The 15,601-nt window shown below is 40.1% G+C and overlaps 1 protein-coding gene across 1 annotated transcript in view; it reads right to left on the reverse strand.

The window, feature by feature from the left end:
- The window catches only part of ecd (ecdysoneless), a 197,796-nt gene that overhangs the window by 137,564 nt on the left and 44,631 nt on the right, over positions 1–15,601 (reverse strand). Inside the window, exons 3-4 of the mRNA XM_067136676.2 lie at positions 1,158–1,245; positions 897–1,063 (exon numbers count right to left, since the gene is read on the reverse strand). Coding sequence (XP_066992777.2) covers positions 897–1,063; positions 1,158–1,245 — 255 coding nt within the window. The remainder of the gene's footprint in view (positions 1–896; positions 1,064–1,157; positions 1,246–15,601) is intronic.

Raw genomic sequence — 15,601 nt, forward strand, 5'->3', positions numbered from 1 at the left:
TCGCCCGGTTTATTTGAATTCAAGAGGTTCTGCTTTCCTCTAGGTATAACTTCTCCACACTCCAAATTTCTCATATGCATGTTTTAATTGCAATTTGAGCTCAGCGCCAACGGCTTACCACTCGAATGATCGATCTCATTGGGATTTTACCTAGCAATAGTTGTCCTTGGCATTTATTTCCTCTAAGCATGAATCACATGGGCAAAAGCCTGTCAAGTTTAGGTTTGCACTGTCTCCTAATCCACACTTAGCCTATCTCTAGTCAATTAATGACCTTTTGCCAGAGGTTATTGAGCAGCCTCCTATTTGAGAAACTTGGGCTAGAGCCTACTGCAACCTTCTTGCTTCTCACGCTCGTGTGAAGCATTATTATAATAAGGATTGCAAAACTGGTAATTTCAAGTTTGGAGATTCAGTCTTCTTGAGAGTTCTAAGGCCAACCATTAGGCTGCGAAACTTGCTTCCTGATTTTGAGGTCCGCAAAAATTATTAAGTATTTTACTCCTGTCATTGGTGGTTCGGGTATTTATCACGCCTTCAATACCTACGCTGAACCTAAAACCTACTCTGAAATCATTCACCAATATATGTTGTACATCTAGATACTGGTGCAGGATTCCCAGGAAATGCCTCAAAAGGATTACTGAAACAGTTACATAGGTGGCAACTGTTCACTTCAGAAGATCAAAATCAACCAAAGAAGTCAACCATTAAGACTTCTAAATACCTGTATGCATTTAACATTACTATAGTTTAAAGAGAAGTACACAAAGTATTCTAAAGTTTATGTCAGTCACTTCATCCATCAATCAGCAAGCCAGAAGGATTTAAATAGCAGAATGCTACACGAGAAAACATTTTCAAACTGTAATATTTAAATTAATTATATTTTATACCCTTTAATCCTTTCTTGAATAGTTCTTTGTATGGCCTGGTTTGCTTCCGTATGTTTTGGGTCTCTATGAATTTGTTCCAAGGCTTCTTCTACAGTCAGAGAAGGGATTTTATCAACATTCAGCTGTGATGGAGGGATGATATGAACAGCTCCTTTGTACAGGTAAACCTGAAAAAACAAGAACAGCTATATTCCAAAGATATACAGTACTACATACAAGAAATCTCACAAATATTGCAGAAAAAAGAAAATATCTACATACCCTTCGTTCGCAAGTTTCAGGGGTTGCCCAAGAAGGAAGAAACTCAGCTGCCTCAATGAGAAGAAACTCCCCATCTGAATCGATAACTCTGAAATATTTATAAAAAGTTTATGAACAGATTCTAATTGCAATAAAAATGACAGAACTGAAAATATTCAGCAAAGATCCTGACTGATTCAAAGGAGAGAAAGCACTACCTTTGAGAACTGACAAAACGCCTACACAGCTATCAACCACCACTTGAATATGTATGATTCCAATAATACTAGAAACAATTCTTAATTAGGTTTACTAGTCTATCTGTGGAAAGAACTTCATTTTCACGACTGAATCTCTCTCAAGTGAGGAGATCAACATATCAGGTTTAATATTGAGAGGTAAAGCTTGCACAATTACATGACAGCTGTGGCTGAATTTAATGGGAAGCATGAGTGCGTGTCTCTCAGGAGTTCCTCAGGCCACACTTATCCATTCCATTGCGCTGAGCCAGAACGCCAGACAGCTGCTGCTGGAGTAGGCAAGCTGTTGTACAGAAGAGGTTTGTCACAAGCGTTTGCATTTTGATGAGAAAAGGAAATCAAGTAGAGTAAATGCCTGTAATCAGCGCTATGTCCTCATCACACTATAAATCATATAATACAAAGAATATTCCCACAACTCCCACATAATCGTACATCCCTCACTTGAACGGACAATTATTCATAATTACATTTCCATTTTATACTGTGCTTAATAGAGGATGAATCACTTTGAGATTTAACCTGGTGCAATTCATATTCTCCTGTACCACAATTGGTAATGCAGCTACAAAATCGTGAATATTATATGCAACAGGAGTCTGGAATGTTTGGAGACATCCTTTGGAAAATTTGCTGTAATAAGTTTCGGCGACTACATTTATATCTTCACTAAGAAAATTTTCCAACGAAAAGTTAATTCTTAATAGTAGTAACAGTAATCCATTGCTATTTCACGGCAAATATACAGTATAGTGAGATGTTATCCTAGTCATTTGTAATGAGGGTCTCTAATGAAATTATCATATAGAAATCTTTGTTAAGAGAGTACACTGTTTGTGTGTTCTTAAATTTTAGAAAAACCTCTATTCATATGAAAGATAAATGGTCAATTATAGCCAGTATGAACTTTAATGGAAATCGAACCTCCTGTAACAGGCTCATTTTACAAAGATGGAAGAATGTACTGTACAATTTACAGAATAGCAAAAGAAAATGTATCTAGTATAGGCTACTATTCCCTGCAGCTACAATCACCTTCCATTTCCAATTTATATTTTTTCTGAAAGTGGAAAGTTTTATTTCCCACCACACAAGGTCCATTGCTTAACATTACGTTAGAAATGCGGCAATCATATACTACAGAGTCCGCCAGAAAAATGTATACACTTCTTTTGGAACAAAAATTATTTATTAATTTATTATTATATATTTCAAATATTGATCACACAGGTAGAAGTGTCTTCAGTAAAGCATATGGTTTATATTAGATTTTCAAAATTGTCACCATTGGCTGCCAGACAGATAGCAGGACAACAAGTGGCTGCTGCAACTACGTAGGTCAATGTTGCAATTGAGACTGCTACACATGCTGCAGTAATCTCCTGGCAAAAGGCCTCTAGTAAACGCAGCTTACGTTGAAACAGTAGACTTGATCTTCACAGTTCCCCACAGTTAAAATCCATACGGGTAAAATCTGGCGACCGTGAGGGGAACTCATGGATCCTCTTCGTCCAATCCAATGTTCCTGCAGATTGTCATCCAGGAAATTTCGTACTGCTACATGGGAATGTGGTGGCGCCCCGTCCTGTTGGTAGAAGACATCATCATCAGCTCTCCATAAACTGCATGTACAGCTCGTAAAATTTATGTGCACAACATTTCCAAGTACACTTCTCCAGCGACAGTACCATCAAATAAAAGGGGTCCTACTAAACCCCTAGATGACAGTCCACACCAGAAATTAATCCCTGGTAAATTGACCGCCTTGTCCACATGAACATGCAGATTTTCCAGTGCCCAGTAGACACAGATATGTCGATTCACTGTTCCATGAAGTTTAAACTCCACCTCATCAGACCACACTACCTTCGTCAGAAAGTGTTCATCTTGACTTACCATTTGAAAAATTGCAGTCAACGATCAGGATCGTCATCATTAAGCACATGCAGCAATCGTGGGACGTTAACTTTCCAATTAGTGCCATACAAAATTTGTTGTACACTTGTACTGCTAATCCCAACTTCCTGTGCACATTGCATAGCAGACTTCTGTGGAGAAATAGCAAGCCTTTCCAACACGAGAGCCGATGAAGCAGGACTAGTAGCTGCACACGTTCTTCCCGATCTTTCTTTGTGAATATCACAAATCGTTCCACGTGTCTCAAACTTATCAGTCATCATCACCATCATTTTACAGTTCCAGTTTCCTGGGTACTGTTGGCGAGTCTCTTCCATTCTGTCTTATTGAGATACATTCTGTTGTTAATGACGTCCTCAAGTGTCCTTCCCCGGTTTGCAATGTCCATCTTTACAATGTCCATCCAGTGGGTTCTTGGTCTTCCCACCATCCGTTTCCCTGCAAAATGTCGCTCCAAGTTAACAAATGCTGTCCAGGTTGACTCCATCCTCATTACATGAACAAACCACCTCAGTCTGGACATGCTGATCAGATCTAACAATGAAGTAACAATCCCAGCTTCCTTCCTAACCACATCATTCCTCAACTTGTCCAGTTTGGTTTCTTGAATTGTGGACCTAAGGATGCCTGCAACCTTGATGAGTCTTCCTTAGTGAGGGTGCAGGTTTCAATACCAAAGGTTGAGATTGGTATAAAATACTGATTGAACATCACCAGCTTTGATTTTGTTGGTACTTTGGGATCCCAGAGGAATGTTCGTACTCGCTGGTAAAAGTGAGAGCTCTTCTGCACTCTATTTGCCAACTCCTTTGTGGCTAGTGCATCTCGAGATATTACACTGCCGATGTATGTAAAGGTTTCCACACTTTCTAGTGGATGGTTTTCTAGCAGCATGATGTTCACTGGTCGTCACTCTCTATTGCCGTCACAACTGTTTTGAGTTCGCTTATCTTGAGACTGAACTCCTGGAACTTAATCTTCCATTCATTGAGTCTCGACTGTACCTGTTCCTCAGTTTCACCCCAGATCATAACATCATCAGCAAATGCCATTGCATTTGGTTCATCAGAGGTTTTCTTGATGTTCTTCATTATGTCATCCATGATGTTGAAAATAATGGGGATAGTGCACTGCCTTGCTGGTCTCCACTTTCGGTCTTGAACCAGGATAGATGTCCGTCACCCAATCGCACACAGGTGGTACAGTTCTCATACAGCATCTGAACTTTCCTCACCAGTCCCTCTGGCACATTCCTTTTTTCTCAGGCATTTCCGTATCTTCTCTCTTGTAATGCTGTCATATATCTGGTCAATGTCGAGGAAAACCATAAACAGATCTTTGCCTTTTTCTTAATATTTTTCCATTAACATATGGACACTGAAGATTAGGTCTATTGTGGACCTGCTAGGCCTGAAGCCATACTGCTCTTCTTCAAATTGTGGCTCTAAGATGACTCGCAATCCGCTCTCTAAGATTTTCTCAAGAATCTTTAACCCATGAGATAGGAGTGTTATTCCCCGGCAGTTGGAGCATTTTCGGTGAATTCCTATCTTAAACAGGGGGATAATGACACACTTGCTCCAATCAGTAGGTATCTTGCCATCTTTCCAAACTGCATTGAGCACTCTATGTAGCCACTGTAAACCCTGGACTCCTGCTGCTTTAATCATGTCTGTGCTGACTTCATCGATTCTTGGGGATTTCCCTTGAGGCATCTTCTTAAGGGCTGCTTCTGTTTCTGCCCATGTAATGGGAGGTACCTCTGTGCAGGTTTCAACAGCTCGTTCTTTTGTTCTCTGATCTGCTTCTGTCCTGTTCAACAGGTGATCAAAATGATTCCTCAGAACCTCTCTGATGCCCTCTTCTTTCCTGGCCAGATTTCTATTAGGATCCTCACTTGCTTTGATGGTTTCAACTGAATTTCTTTTGTTTTTGATCACTCTGAACAAAAGTTTCACATTGCCTCTGCTGTCTTCCTTCAGTTTTTGAGTAAATTTCTCCCAGCACTTTATCTTCTCCTCTTCTACTAATCTTTTAACTCTCAATTTCTTGTCCCGGTAAACTTGCTCGAGGTGTTTGATCTTCCCCTCGTACCCTTACCTGTTCAGCTTGGATTTCTCTCATCTCATTCTTTTTGTGGCATGTTCCTTTCCTTTAGTGAGGGTCTTACTCTCTCATTCCACCAGGGTGTTTCTTTTCCCCTTACTCTCACACTTGTCTTCCCGCAAACCTCTATTGCGTCTTTTATCAAGGTGTTTTTAAATCTTGTCCACTCTACCTCACGACTCTCCACTTCTTCCGTAGGCAGTTGTCCTCTTATACGGTCCCGATAGTCTGTCCTTTGTCCAATCTGTTGTAGTTCCCACACCTTAATCTTAGGTAATTTCCTGGTTGTTATCTTTGGTACTTTAATGTCTTTCAGATCTACTACTAATAACCAGTGGTCGCTATTGAGGTTCTCACTTGGAATCACCCTGACATCAGTCACACGTCTACTTCTTTCTTTATCTGTAATGACGTAGTCAATGACCGTCTTGCTCTATCCATCCCAGCTGTAACGGGTAATCCTGTGACTGACTCTTTTGTTAAACCAACTGTTTTTTACTACCAAACAGTTTCTTTTGCAGAAGTCTAGGAGATGTTCGCCTTCCGAATTCCTTTTCCCGAAGCCATGTGGTCCCATCACCTTCTCATAGCCATTTCTGTCTGTCCTGAGCTGTGCGTTGAGGTCCCGATGACGATTGCCCTCTCTTCACCGATGATCCCTTGAAGGTCTTCAAGAAACTTGTTCTTTTCATCTTGATTGCAACCCGCCTGAGGGGCATACACTTGCACCAAATACTTTAATAAACCAATACCGGACAACTCTATCTCAACAGCATTGACTGGTGTGCGAACAGCAACGGTGGTGACATCTAGCGTGTTGGTGTGAACTGCATACTTGTCTATGCTACACTTGATGCATCTACACTCATTGATAATATTTTTGTTAAAATAACTGAACAATAATAACAATTAAGGATGAAATGTTAAAATATGAAATGCCTCCCGCATAAACCTCCAAACGAGCATTATGTTAGCCGTGCATTTCGCTATGTCTTAAAAATTAAAAGCAGAATTTCTATGATGATCCACCCAGAGTCTGGGAGGAATATTTAACAACTACTCTTTCCTCTTCTTTCTAGCCTTTTCCCAATTACCTGGCACAGCACTTTGTATGCGGCCGGATGCCTTTCCTAATACCAATCACATATGGAGAGATATATATTCACTATTGCGTGTTTCTGTGGTTGTTTTTCGTGTAATGTGTTGCATATGAATACAAACACAAACCCGTAGCCCCCAATCTCCAGGAATTAGAGACGCGATTAAAATCTCAGACTCAGCCGGTAATCGTACTAAGGCTCTCTCAGCCGAAGACCAGTATGCTGACCATTCCGTGGTGATGATTACTGTTTCAAGAGGAAGTACAATTGGTCAACCATCCTCCATTAACACTAATCAGAAGGGAAATGGAAGAGGTCCAACACTCCGAAGAATGAAGATATCACAGAAACACACACACAAAAGAAGGGCCACGAAGCACTAACCATTCAGCCAAAGCACCAAAGGGGGCAGATAACTTAACGACAACCATGATTTATTAAGATTTCGGGAAAGAGAAGCTGCAATTAAGGAACAGGAGTTTTGTCCCTTATTTTGACTTCTTCTTCTACTTCTTCTTTGGTACGGTCGTCCTTCCCAAACTATACAGCGGAACTCACCTTACATTGGTATCTCGCTTTTGCTGTACTTAAAATTTTCTGTTTCACCTCTATACATAACCTGTATCTATATATAAAACACATATTAGGCTTACGTGAGTGAACTACGATGTTCCTGACAAGGAGGAAGTGTTCAGAATTTCCCAAAGTCTCTCTCACAAATTTACGCATGAAGAATTACCATACACACGCATTAAATTACGCGGACTGGTGGTCACCCCTATTTCAATAATACACTGAAATAATTTTCTTACGCCGGGCTGAGAGGCTCAGACGGTGGAGGCGCTGGCCTTCTGATCCGAATTTGGCAGGTTCGATCCTGGCTCAGTCCGGTGGTATTTGAAGGTGCTCAAATACGTCAGCCTCGTGTAGGTAGATTTACTGGCACATAAAATAATTCCTGCTTGACTAAATTCCAGCACCTCCGAAAACTGTAACAGTAGTTAGTGGGAGATAAAGAACATTATTATTATTATTATTTTCTTACAGTAAAAGAATGACTGGATTCGAAACTCATGGCCTTCAATTTAAAGACTGCTGCGATAACCATTATGATACAGGCCCCCAAGTTTTCTATTGTGAAATTTATGGTACTGTTTAACATGTGGGTCCTCAAGTTTGAGTGTACATAAGTTCAATATTTGTTAATATTATTGGTTTTACTCTAATGAAATCTGAGTGGGACGCATTCGATTGAATTTTTTAATATAAGGGGTATAGAATGTAACCTCAACACAGATGCGAGGTCATTACTTCTTTTTAATACTTGTGGTCCCATGCTATTATCTTGCTGGGTAAGTGTTCAGAATTTCCTAAAGTCTCTCTCACAAATTTATGCATGAAGAATTACCATACACACGCATTAAATTAGGCGGACTGGTGCTCACCCCTATTTCAATAATACACTGAAATAATTTTCTTACGCAGGGCTGAGAGGTCCTCAACTCTTTCCTCCCTTTACCTTTCCATTTAGTTTCACTCAGTCCTACGATAGATATTTTCCTTCTCTCCATGACATCCACTAACTCTTCACATCTCCCAGTCAAACTCAGTACACTGATAGTTCCAATTCGAGTGTGTTGTCTTCTTCGGGGTTGTTGCACAATCGCAAGGCTTGGCCTATCATCAGGCAGTAAGCCACCATACCTGGCGTGGGTCTGCGGGTGCTGTTGTCTACTCCGAGTTCTTTGTTTGCATCCCTTAGCCTTTAGCAGTCCCCTACCACATCCGCAAGGCAGCAGCTTCCAGCTGAATAGTCAAGCATACTCCAAACATTTTGTTTTTTTACTATTAATACAATGCGGACCGGTCCCGAGACAATTCGTGTTTGCCTGGCTGAGCGTTGCGGACCGGTCCCGAGTTATATCGTGTTAGCAGCAGACTGAAGTTTAGTGCTATCTTTTGAGATATACCGGAACTATTTGGAGGTCAAGGGTCATAGAACTCTGTTATGCATGGTTCTACACAATCGACAGTCGCATTTCTTTTCGATTATTCTTCATATCATAGATTTTCTTTGCATTTCTTGACAACATGTTTACAAAGTTCGAAGAGCCATGCAAGATGGCAGCGCCCAGCGATCGCACGCGTTTAGATAAGGATGAAATTATTTGCGAATTATGTGCCGATACAGGCTTCGAATATCCAAGTGATGCTGAATATTTAGAATTCGATGATGACATATCTTCTAGCGGAAATGTTTCAAGTGATGACGAGGATATAGCCTTATCTTCAAGGTGTGGAACTCAAGTGGCGCAGAACGAGTCTGATAATTGTGTTACGGGTGTAAATATTCTAAATCTTGTAAATAATGTAGTGTTTTCCAACAACTGGGTTATGGACAACAGTGAATCTAGGCTAGAGGATTTTGAAGGTGCTTCTGTTATAAAGGTATGGCCTAATGAATCTGGAAACATAGGACAAGTAGCAGGACTTATGTTTGGTGAGGGATTTTTTCAACATGTAGCAGAGCAGACAAACTTATACTATGAGCAGAATTCACATTCTCATAACGTATCCCCTAAAACACCAAAGTGGACTAATGTCACTAGCAGGGAAAATAAGAAAATATTGCTCTGGGTATACTGATAGGACAGGTGAAGAAATCATGTCTGAAAGATTACTGGCCAACCGATCCCCTAATAGAAAACCCCATATTTCCGGAAACTATGAGCCAAAATAGATTTCAACAAATACTCATCTACCTGCACTTCAACAACTATTCAGGAAGGCCACCATAAAAACACAGCGGTCCTTCAAAAGCTAGTGAAGTTCTAACAGTTTATTTGAATGCATACACTCCAGCTTGGAGGTAGTTAGAAATTGGCCGGGAACAGGACTGTGCATGAGGTGAAGGGCACCCGGTCTGCAATGTGTTAGGATGCAAGTATCAACACCTTTTGGGCGAAAGACCATATTACATCCCACTGGTACTTCAGAACAATTAACATTGTCAATTTCCCAATACATTATGATAAGGAGTCCACACATTTTTCTGGCGGACTCTCTATATTTTATTCAAATCCTGAGTAACTATGAAACCTTGACACAAGAATTCTGTTGTTGCTTTGCAAATAATTTACAAAAATTAACAACACATTAATGATTAGAGCTCGCCTGATAATGTCAAGACCTAAGGCTGGTGTTCTTCAATCCAAGCCATGTCAACTTCACTTTCACTATCAAAGGTGTTTTCTGACTTGCTGCTTGACAAATCTTGCTACCACTGCTGCTGTTAATCATATTAAATATTAGGCGCTCAATTTCAGGTTCCAGAAAGCCTTGCGACTGTATATATCGTTCCTCAATCTCTCTGACATGATGGCATACCGGACCCCACTCTTCTGCCCCCATTTCAGAAAATCTCTGAACGCAAAGATATCTTACATCACCTAGCTTGAAGGTTGTGTTTTGCTGTGCCACCCATTGTTTCACATCACCCCAAATTTTTTCGATGCTGTTCAAATCTGGATGATAAGCTGACAAGCAAAGAACAGTGCGCCCATATTTATGTAAAAGATGCTCCAGAATATATATAGCTCTTAGCTTGAGGCTTGTTGATATAAGTTCATAAAGTTTAGTCTTGAACATATCATCTCCCTAAGGAATCTTGTGCTGTGTCAGTCAGTTTTGCATTTCCTGTTGCGAGCATTAGATGTAGGAAATTTCTCATGATAGGATGCATTATCTATCACAAGAACAGATTTCAGAGGCAAGTTTGGCAAAAGCATTTCATGTAGTTCGTGGCATTGATATCTTGATGGTAATTGCCGGATGTCAGATTTAATTTAAATATCAAGAGGTCATTCGGAATTCATAGCCGGCATGAACAATAATAAGGCACTGTCCCTTCGATATCTGTGATTCAAGGTCCTCTGTAGGACTTGTGGTGTCACACCAGGCCTTCGGTGCTGTATGGGGGTTGTAAATATAGGTTTCATCACTGTAAATTATAGAGCAGCCCTCCTGACGATACCTAATAACAGAACGATTATATAGATATTGATTCCCATAGGGAACCTGAAATATTTGTCCCGAATGAGTAAATTTATAATACCAATATAAATGGTCCCTTATTGGACATTATAAATTTTCCAGCTAACTCATTCCTGGTTGCCAGTGTTTTGCCCCAGTGTGCTAAGTTGGGCTCATCAGTTGGTAAATAGCACACCCACCAAGATGCACGGCTAGTGCATACCGTGGAGGCCACTGCGTAGGCTACTTAGAGCCACCGGCAGTGCCAACGCACTTGAGAGACTTTGTCTCATTACCAAAAATTGATGCCTGCCTGGCTATCAGATAATACAGATGTTGATTCCCATAGGAAACCTGAAATATTTGTCCCGAGTGAACGCGAAACACTGGCAACCAGGAATGAGTTAGCTGGAAAATTTATGATGTCCAATAACGGACGATTTATATTGGTATAATAACAGAACGCAAAAGTGTGATTCATACACTGCCATTATTATATGTTCAATTAGAAAACACCTATCGGTTTGTACCCTTTTCCACTGAAATACAAGTTCTTTGAAAATTCTGTTTTAGCACTTACACTGCCATTCATTTTTTTCAGTTTATCTACACAGATATCTTGATTGTCCTTTATTCAATGCACATGTCAAGATCATCTAATCCAGTACAGGGGGGTTATTTGTTATTTGTTACTGCAAGGTGTACTGTATGATGCCAATGTTCCAGCCTGGACCTGTAGCATGTGTTTCTTCCTGGACTTCACGGAGCATGAATTTACACCAGTTGCAGCACACATACGCATGCGTGCGCACTCTCTGGAATGATAAATTTGTTTTCATCGGCTTCTTTCTGCATGTACTGTAAAATTAAACCCTATTTCTAGACCTGAGAACAAAGAGTTTTTCTGTACACTTTTGAAAGGACAGGAGGCACACACAAGGGACGATCGATCGACTTGGCCTCTCGATTGGAGTAGATCAAACTCGAAGGTTCGGTTAACGCTTACAAACACACATGGACATGTCTACAACATTCCTAGTATCACTACTATTTCGCAGAAGCCAACATGTAACTTTCAGTCAACACAAAGTGCATTGTTAGGGTGTGTTATCGCTACGCTTGCCAAGATTAATTATCGACTGTGCACACAGCCATGCTGCTCTGATCAAAATAAGGTGGCCAGAGGGAGGTGCGCCATAGATGAAGGATCATCGGCTAGTAGAAAAAAGAAAAGCAGAGCTGTCATTTAACAGCATGGGCTCTCTCTACATTTAACAGTCAGGACTGTCAAATATTTACACGCTAATCTCTCAATTAGTTCTGGTTTAATGAAATCACAAAATGTTTCATTCTCAATGCTATTTTATTTTGGTGTACATAAATATCACACGAGATACGTTCACTTCCTTACATAAAACCACTTTATGGATGCTATGTCTAGTCCTTAACAACACACAGTTATACACAATTATACACAACAATACACTATTAACCCCTTAAGCAGGAAGCTTGGTACACACTAGCTCACTCCCAGGTGGGGAGCGATTTCCCTGATTGAAGAAAATATTTAATTACTTGATTAAAAACAATCTTAGACTAAAATGAACTATTGAAGTGCCCAAAGAGAAATATTTATGGTACTTGAATATAATGTATTTAATTGTTGAAAAATTTGATTATTTTAATTTTTCAATACTTTGTGCAAAAACGTACTAAGTGCTTTCACACTGTGAAATCGAGATTGCTTCCTCCTAACAGCAAAGCTCTAATTTTCGTTTATACAGTAACTTTCACCTGAATAGTTTAGGCAGTTTACTATCAATCTCTACCTGTAAATAAATGTTTCTGCATATGTAAATTGTAGATTTACAAAGTTTACATGTACTTGAAAGATGTACAATGGAATAAATTATAACACTCACAAAATTTTCTGTTATGTTGGTTAGCGCTTTCGAGGGATCAAGTTTATATCGCCTCCCTACAATTCATAAGTGACATAAACGGACTATATTACACTACAATACACGTAATATTTACAGTATTTACAGTATTCACACTGTTATGTCTTTTACAGCTGTTCATTATGATACACACGGAAGCAGAGGTGCCAACCTTTGAAGTGGATTATCAGTAATCGTCCTCCGCCCCCGAGAAGAATTTCGAGTCAAGTCCAAAGCATGCTCCTTCCTTGTCGATAATGACACCCCCTTTGTCCTTCCCTCTAGCAATCTATTCGAAAGTATACCATATTACACAATAACATGTGCACACAACCTGTCAGTTCTGTGATAGGTTGTTTCTCACGCAGCAGCTGCTTTTCAGCGTAGTTTTTCTTTAAGCATCCTTCCCACTGTGATGGTATTTTCGTCCTCTGAACCATAAGCGATTCCAGTGCTGATGTGCTTAATGTAGGCCTTACTTCTTTCCAGGTACACTTAACACAGCAAAAACGACATTACTGAAGGATTTATAGTGGAGAAGGGCAGCGCCTGAGCTCCTTCATTCACAATGAATTTTACAGCGCTTGTGGGTAGCAAAGGAAGTCACGATCGAATAAGTATCGTTGCCAACTCACAAGCATTGAAACGAGGACGATTTAGGAGAAAGGCTCGAAAGGATTGAACATTTTTCCTTTTATTTTTACCGTTCAAAATTATTTTTTCGTGATGTCTGCTTTTCCGTAATAATTTCCCCTTTGACCGTAATTCCGTAATCGTGAGGTGAAATCCGTAATTATTACGGACAATCCGTAATAGTTGGCACCTCTGCGGAAGCAGGTCATGTTATATAACCTGTCTCGCTTTTGCATAATTTATATAATTCCTTTCCGAAACGTTAATAGTTTTCTTGTTATTTAAACTTTCCACCCTTTCTATACCAAGAGGTTGTCATCAATTCACACTTTGCCATCAGCTTCCGAAAATGTTGCTAACAGGTGGTCAAACACTGGATTTATCTCGTATATTTTGGGAGGAAGTTGTGCATTATTCACCTCATTGTCAGAGATATGTAAAAAGCTGTGGAGGTAAATCTAATAATAATAATAATAATAATAATAATAATAATAATAATAATAATAATAATGTTATTGGCTTCACGTCCCACTAACAACTTTTATGGTTTTCGGAGACACTGAGGTGCTGGAATTTAGTCCCGCAGGAGTTCTTTTGCACGACAGTAAATCTACTGACAAGAGGCCGACGTATTTGAGCCCCTTCAAATACCACCGGTCTGAGCCAGAATCGAACCTGCCAAGTTGGGGTCAGGAGGCTGGCCAGGCAACTCAATCTGGTGAGAAAACAATCTCTTCTGTGTCATCAGCTCATAGAAAATAGGCGTAGTGAAAAAGCGATTGCGAGAAATAGTGTCTTAATTTAGGTTTCTCTAAAATCCCCTGCGGCAACAGTATGGCCATAAGAAGCTTTATTTCATCCTTATTTGCCCGGACACGGTCTTGATCTCAATTCCTTCTTTTCGCCTTGCTTAACTGGGTTTTATGTGCGATTTCCTGCTCGGTATCTTTTGTCTGTTCAGCATGTTCTGGCATATCTCGTCATAAAAAACTAATTAAAATATTTCGCTCAGTTTTGTTTTCCCTAAAAACTCTCTCTTTACATCATGATGGAAATTTGGATCAAAGCGGGGATTTCTTTGTTCATTTTCAGTATAAGCTGACGAAGAACTTGCAATGCTTGGATTGTAATCAGTAATATCATCACAACTGTCACTGTCATGATCGCTACTTGAACTGGAATCGAACACGAGTTGTCTCTTTTGCGGCTGCTGAACATTCGCATCAGCTACGCCCAAACCCTGTATATTCGAACTTGCAGTACTTATTCCAAGTAATTTCCTGTCACTTACAAATTCCTCTTCAGCAGAACTTACTTCACTAATATCACAATTCTCCCCACTAAATTCCAACATTTCGTTTATCATGACCCGTAAATCATCTTCATGTAACAGTGGGGGCCGGTAATTCGTTATAGTTATTTTGGCGGGAAAAAATGTAAGAAAAAGGATCGAATAGAACCCTGGTCTCAGCAGTTTGGACGGAAATCATGAAATATGACTGTATTACCGATGCGTACGATAATAAAATGTTGTGTAACTCGCGATAAACACACACTCCAGTCGTGAAGGAAGAACTCAAGACTGGGGATAATAAATCAGGTCACAGTTCTAAAATGTCATCAGAGAGGTCTGTTCAGTGTCATAAACTCTAGAAATCCCTTCTACAACAAATTTATTACATCCAAGGGATGATTAGGCAATGAACTAAAGCTTCAGCGCGGAGCTATTAGGCCTAAGGTCGTTCTTGCCCGGAGTCAGCTGCGTTCTTTATGTTGTAACTCATGGATAACACATTGGTATTGGGAGAACATAGTTGAAAAACACATCAGAGGGCAGACTCATCCAGAATACACTGCTGAAAAGGAAACAAACCTCTGCAGGCAGGCAACTGAGAAAAAAAATGATTTGAATCGGCAGATTTATCTGCGTTCCCCACCGAGCAAGCTACTTGTACCCGCGGATCTTGCGGTAAAGTCAATAAAGATATCAACAAGTCTGTACAATGGTTACCGGTATTCACTTTGTCATCACAAGGCAAGATTGACAATCCTCTTATGCAAGCTGATTCCGACAAATACAGATATTGACTCACTCTAACCTACACTCTACATTCTCTTACTGCACCGTCTCTCTCTGCCACTATCTCATTGACTGACTTCACCACGGAGTCCAACTAACTCTGAGTTCAGCACCAAACACTGGCTCCACCACAGAGCCCAACACTCGCTCTGAGTCCAACATTTACTGATTGTCAGCCTGTCAGCTCAATATATATAATGTTCGACAAACAGTCGAAAACTATCGACTTCTGTAAATGTTCTTGCAAACCAAGTTGCAACACACTAAATGGATCACACAAGGGACGATCGATTGACCGGCCTCTCGACTGGAGTAGATCAAACTCGAATGTTCGGTTACTGCTTACAAACACTACCTACTTTTCTAGCGGCAGGTTAACAAGAGCGAGGAATAAGGA

Source organism: Anabrus simplex, chromosome 1 (genome assembly GCF_040414725.1).
Source record: "Anabrus simplex isolate iqAnaSimp1 chromosome 1, ASM4041472v1, whole genome shotgun sequence".
Taxonomy (NCBI): Eukaryota; Metazoa; Arthropoda; class Insecta; order Orthoptera; family Tettigoniidae; genus Anabrus; species Anabrus simplex.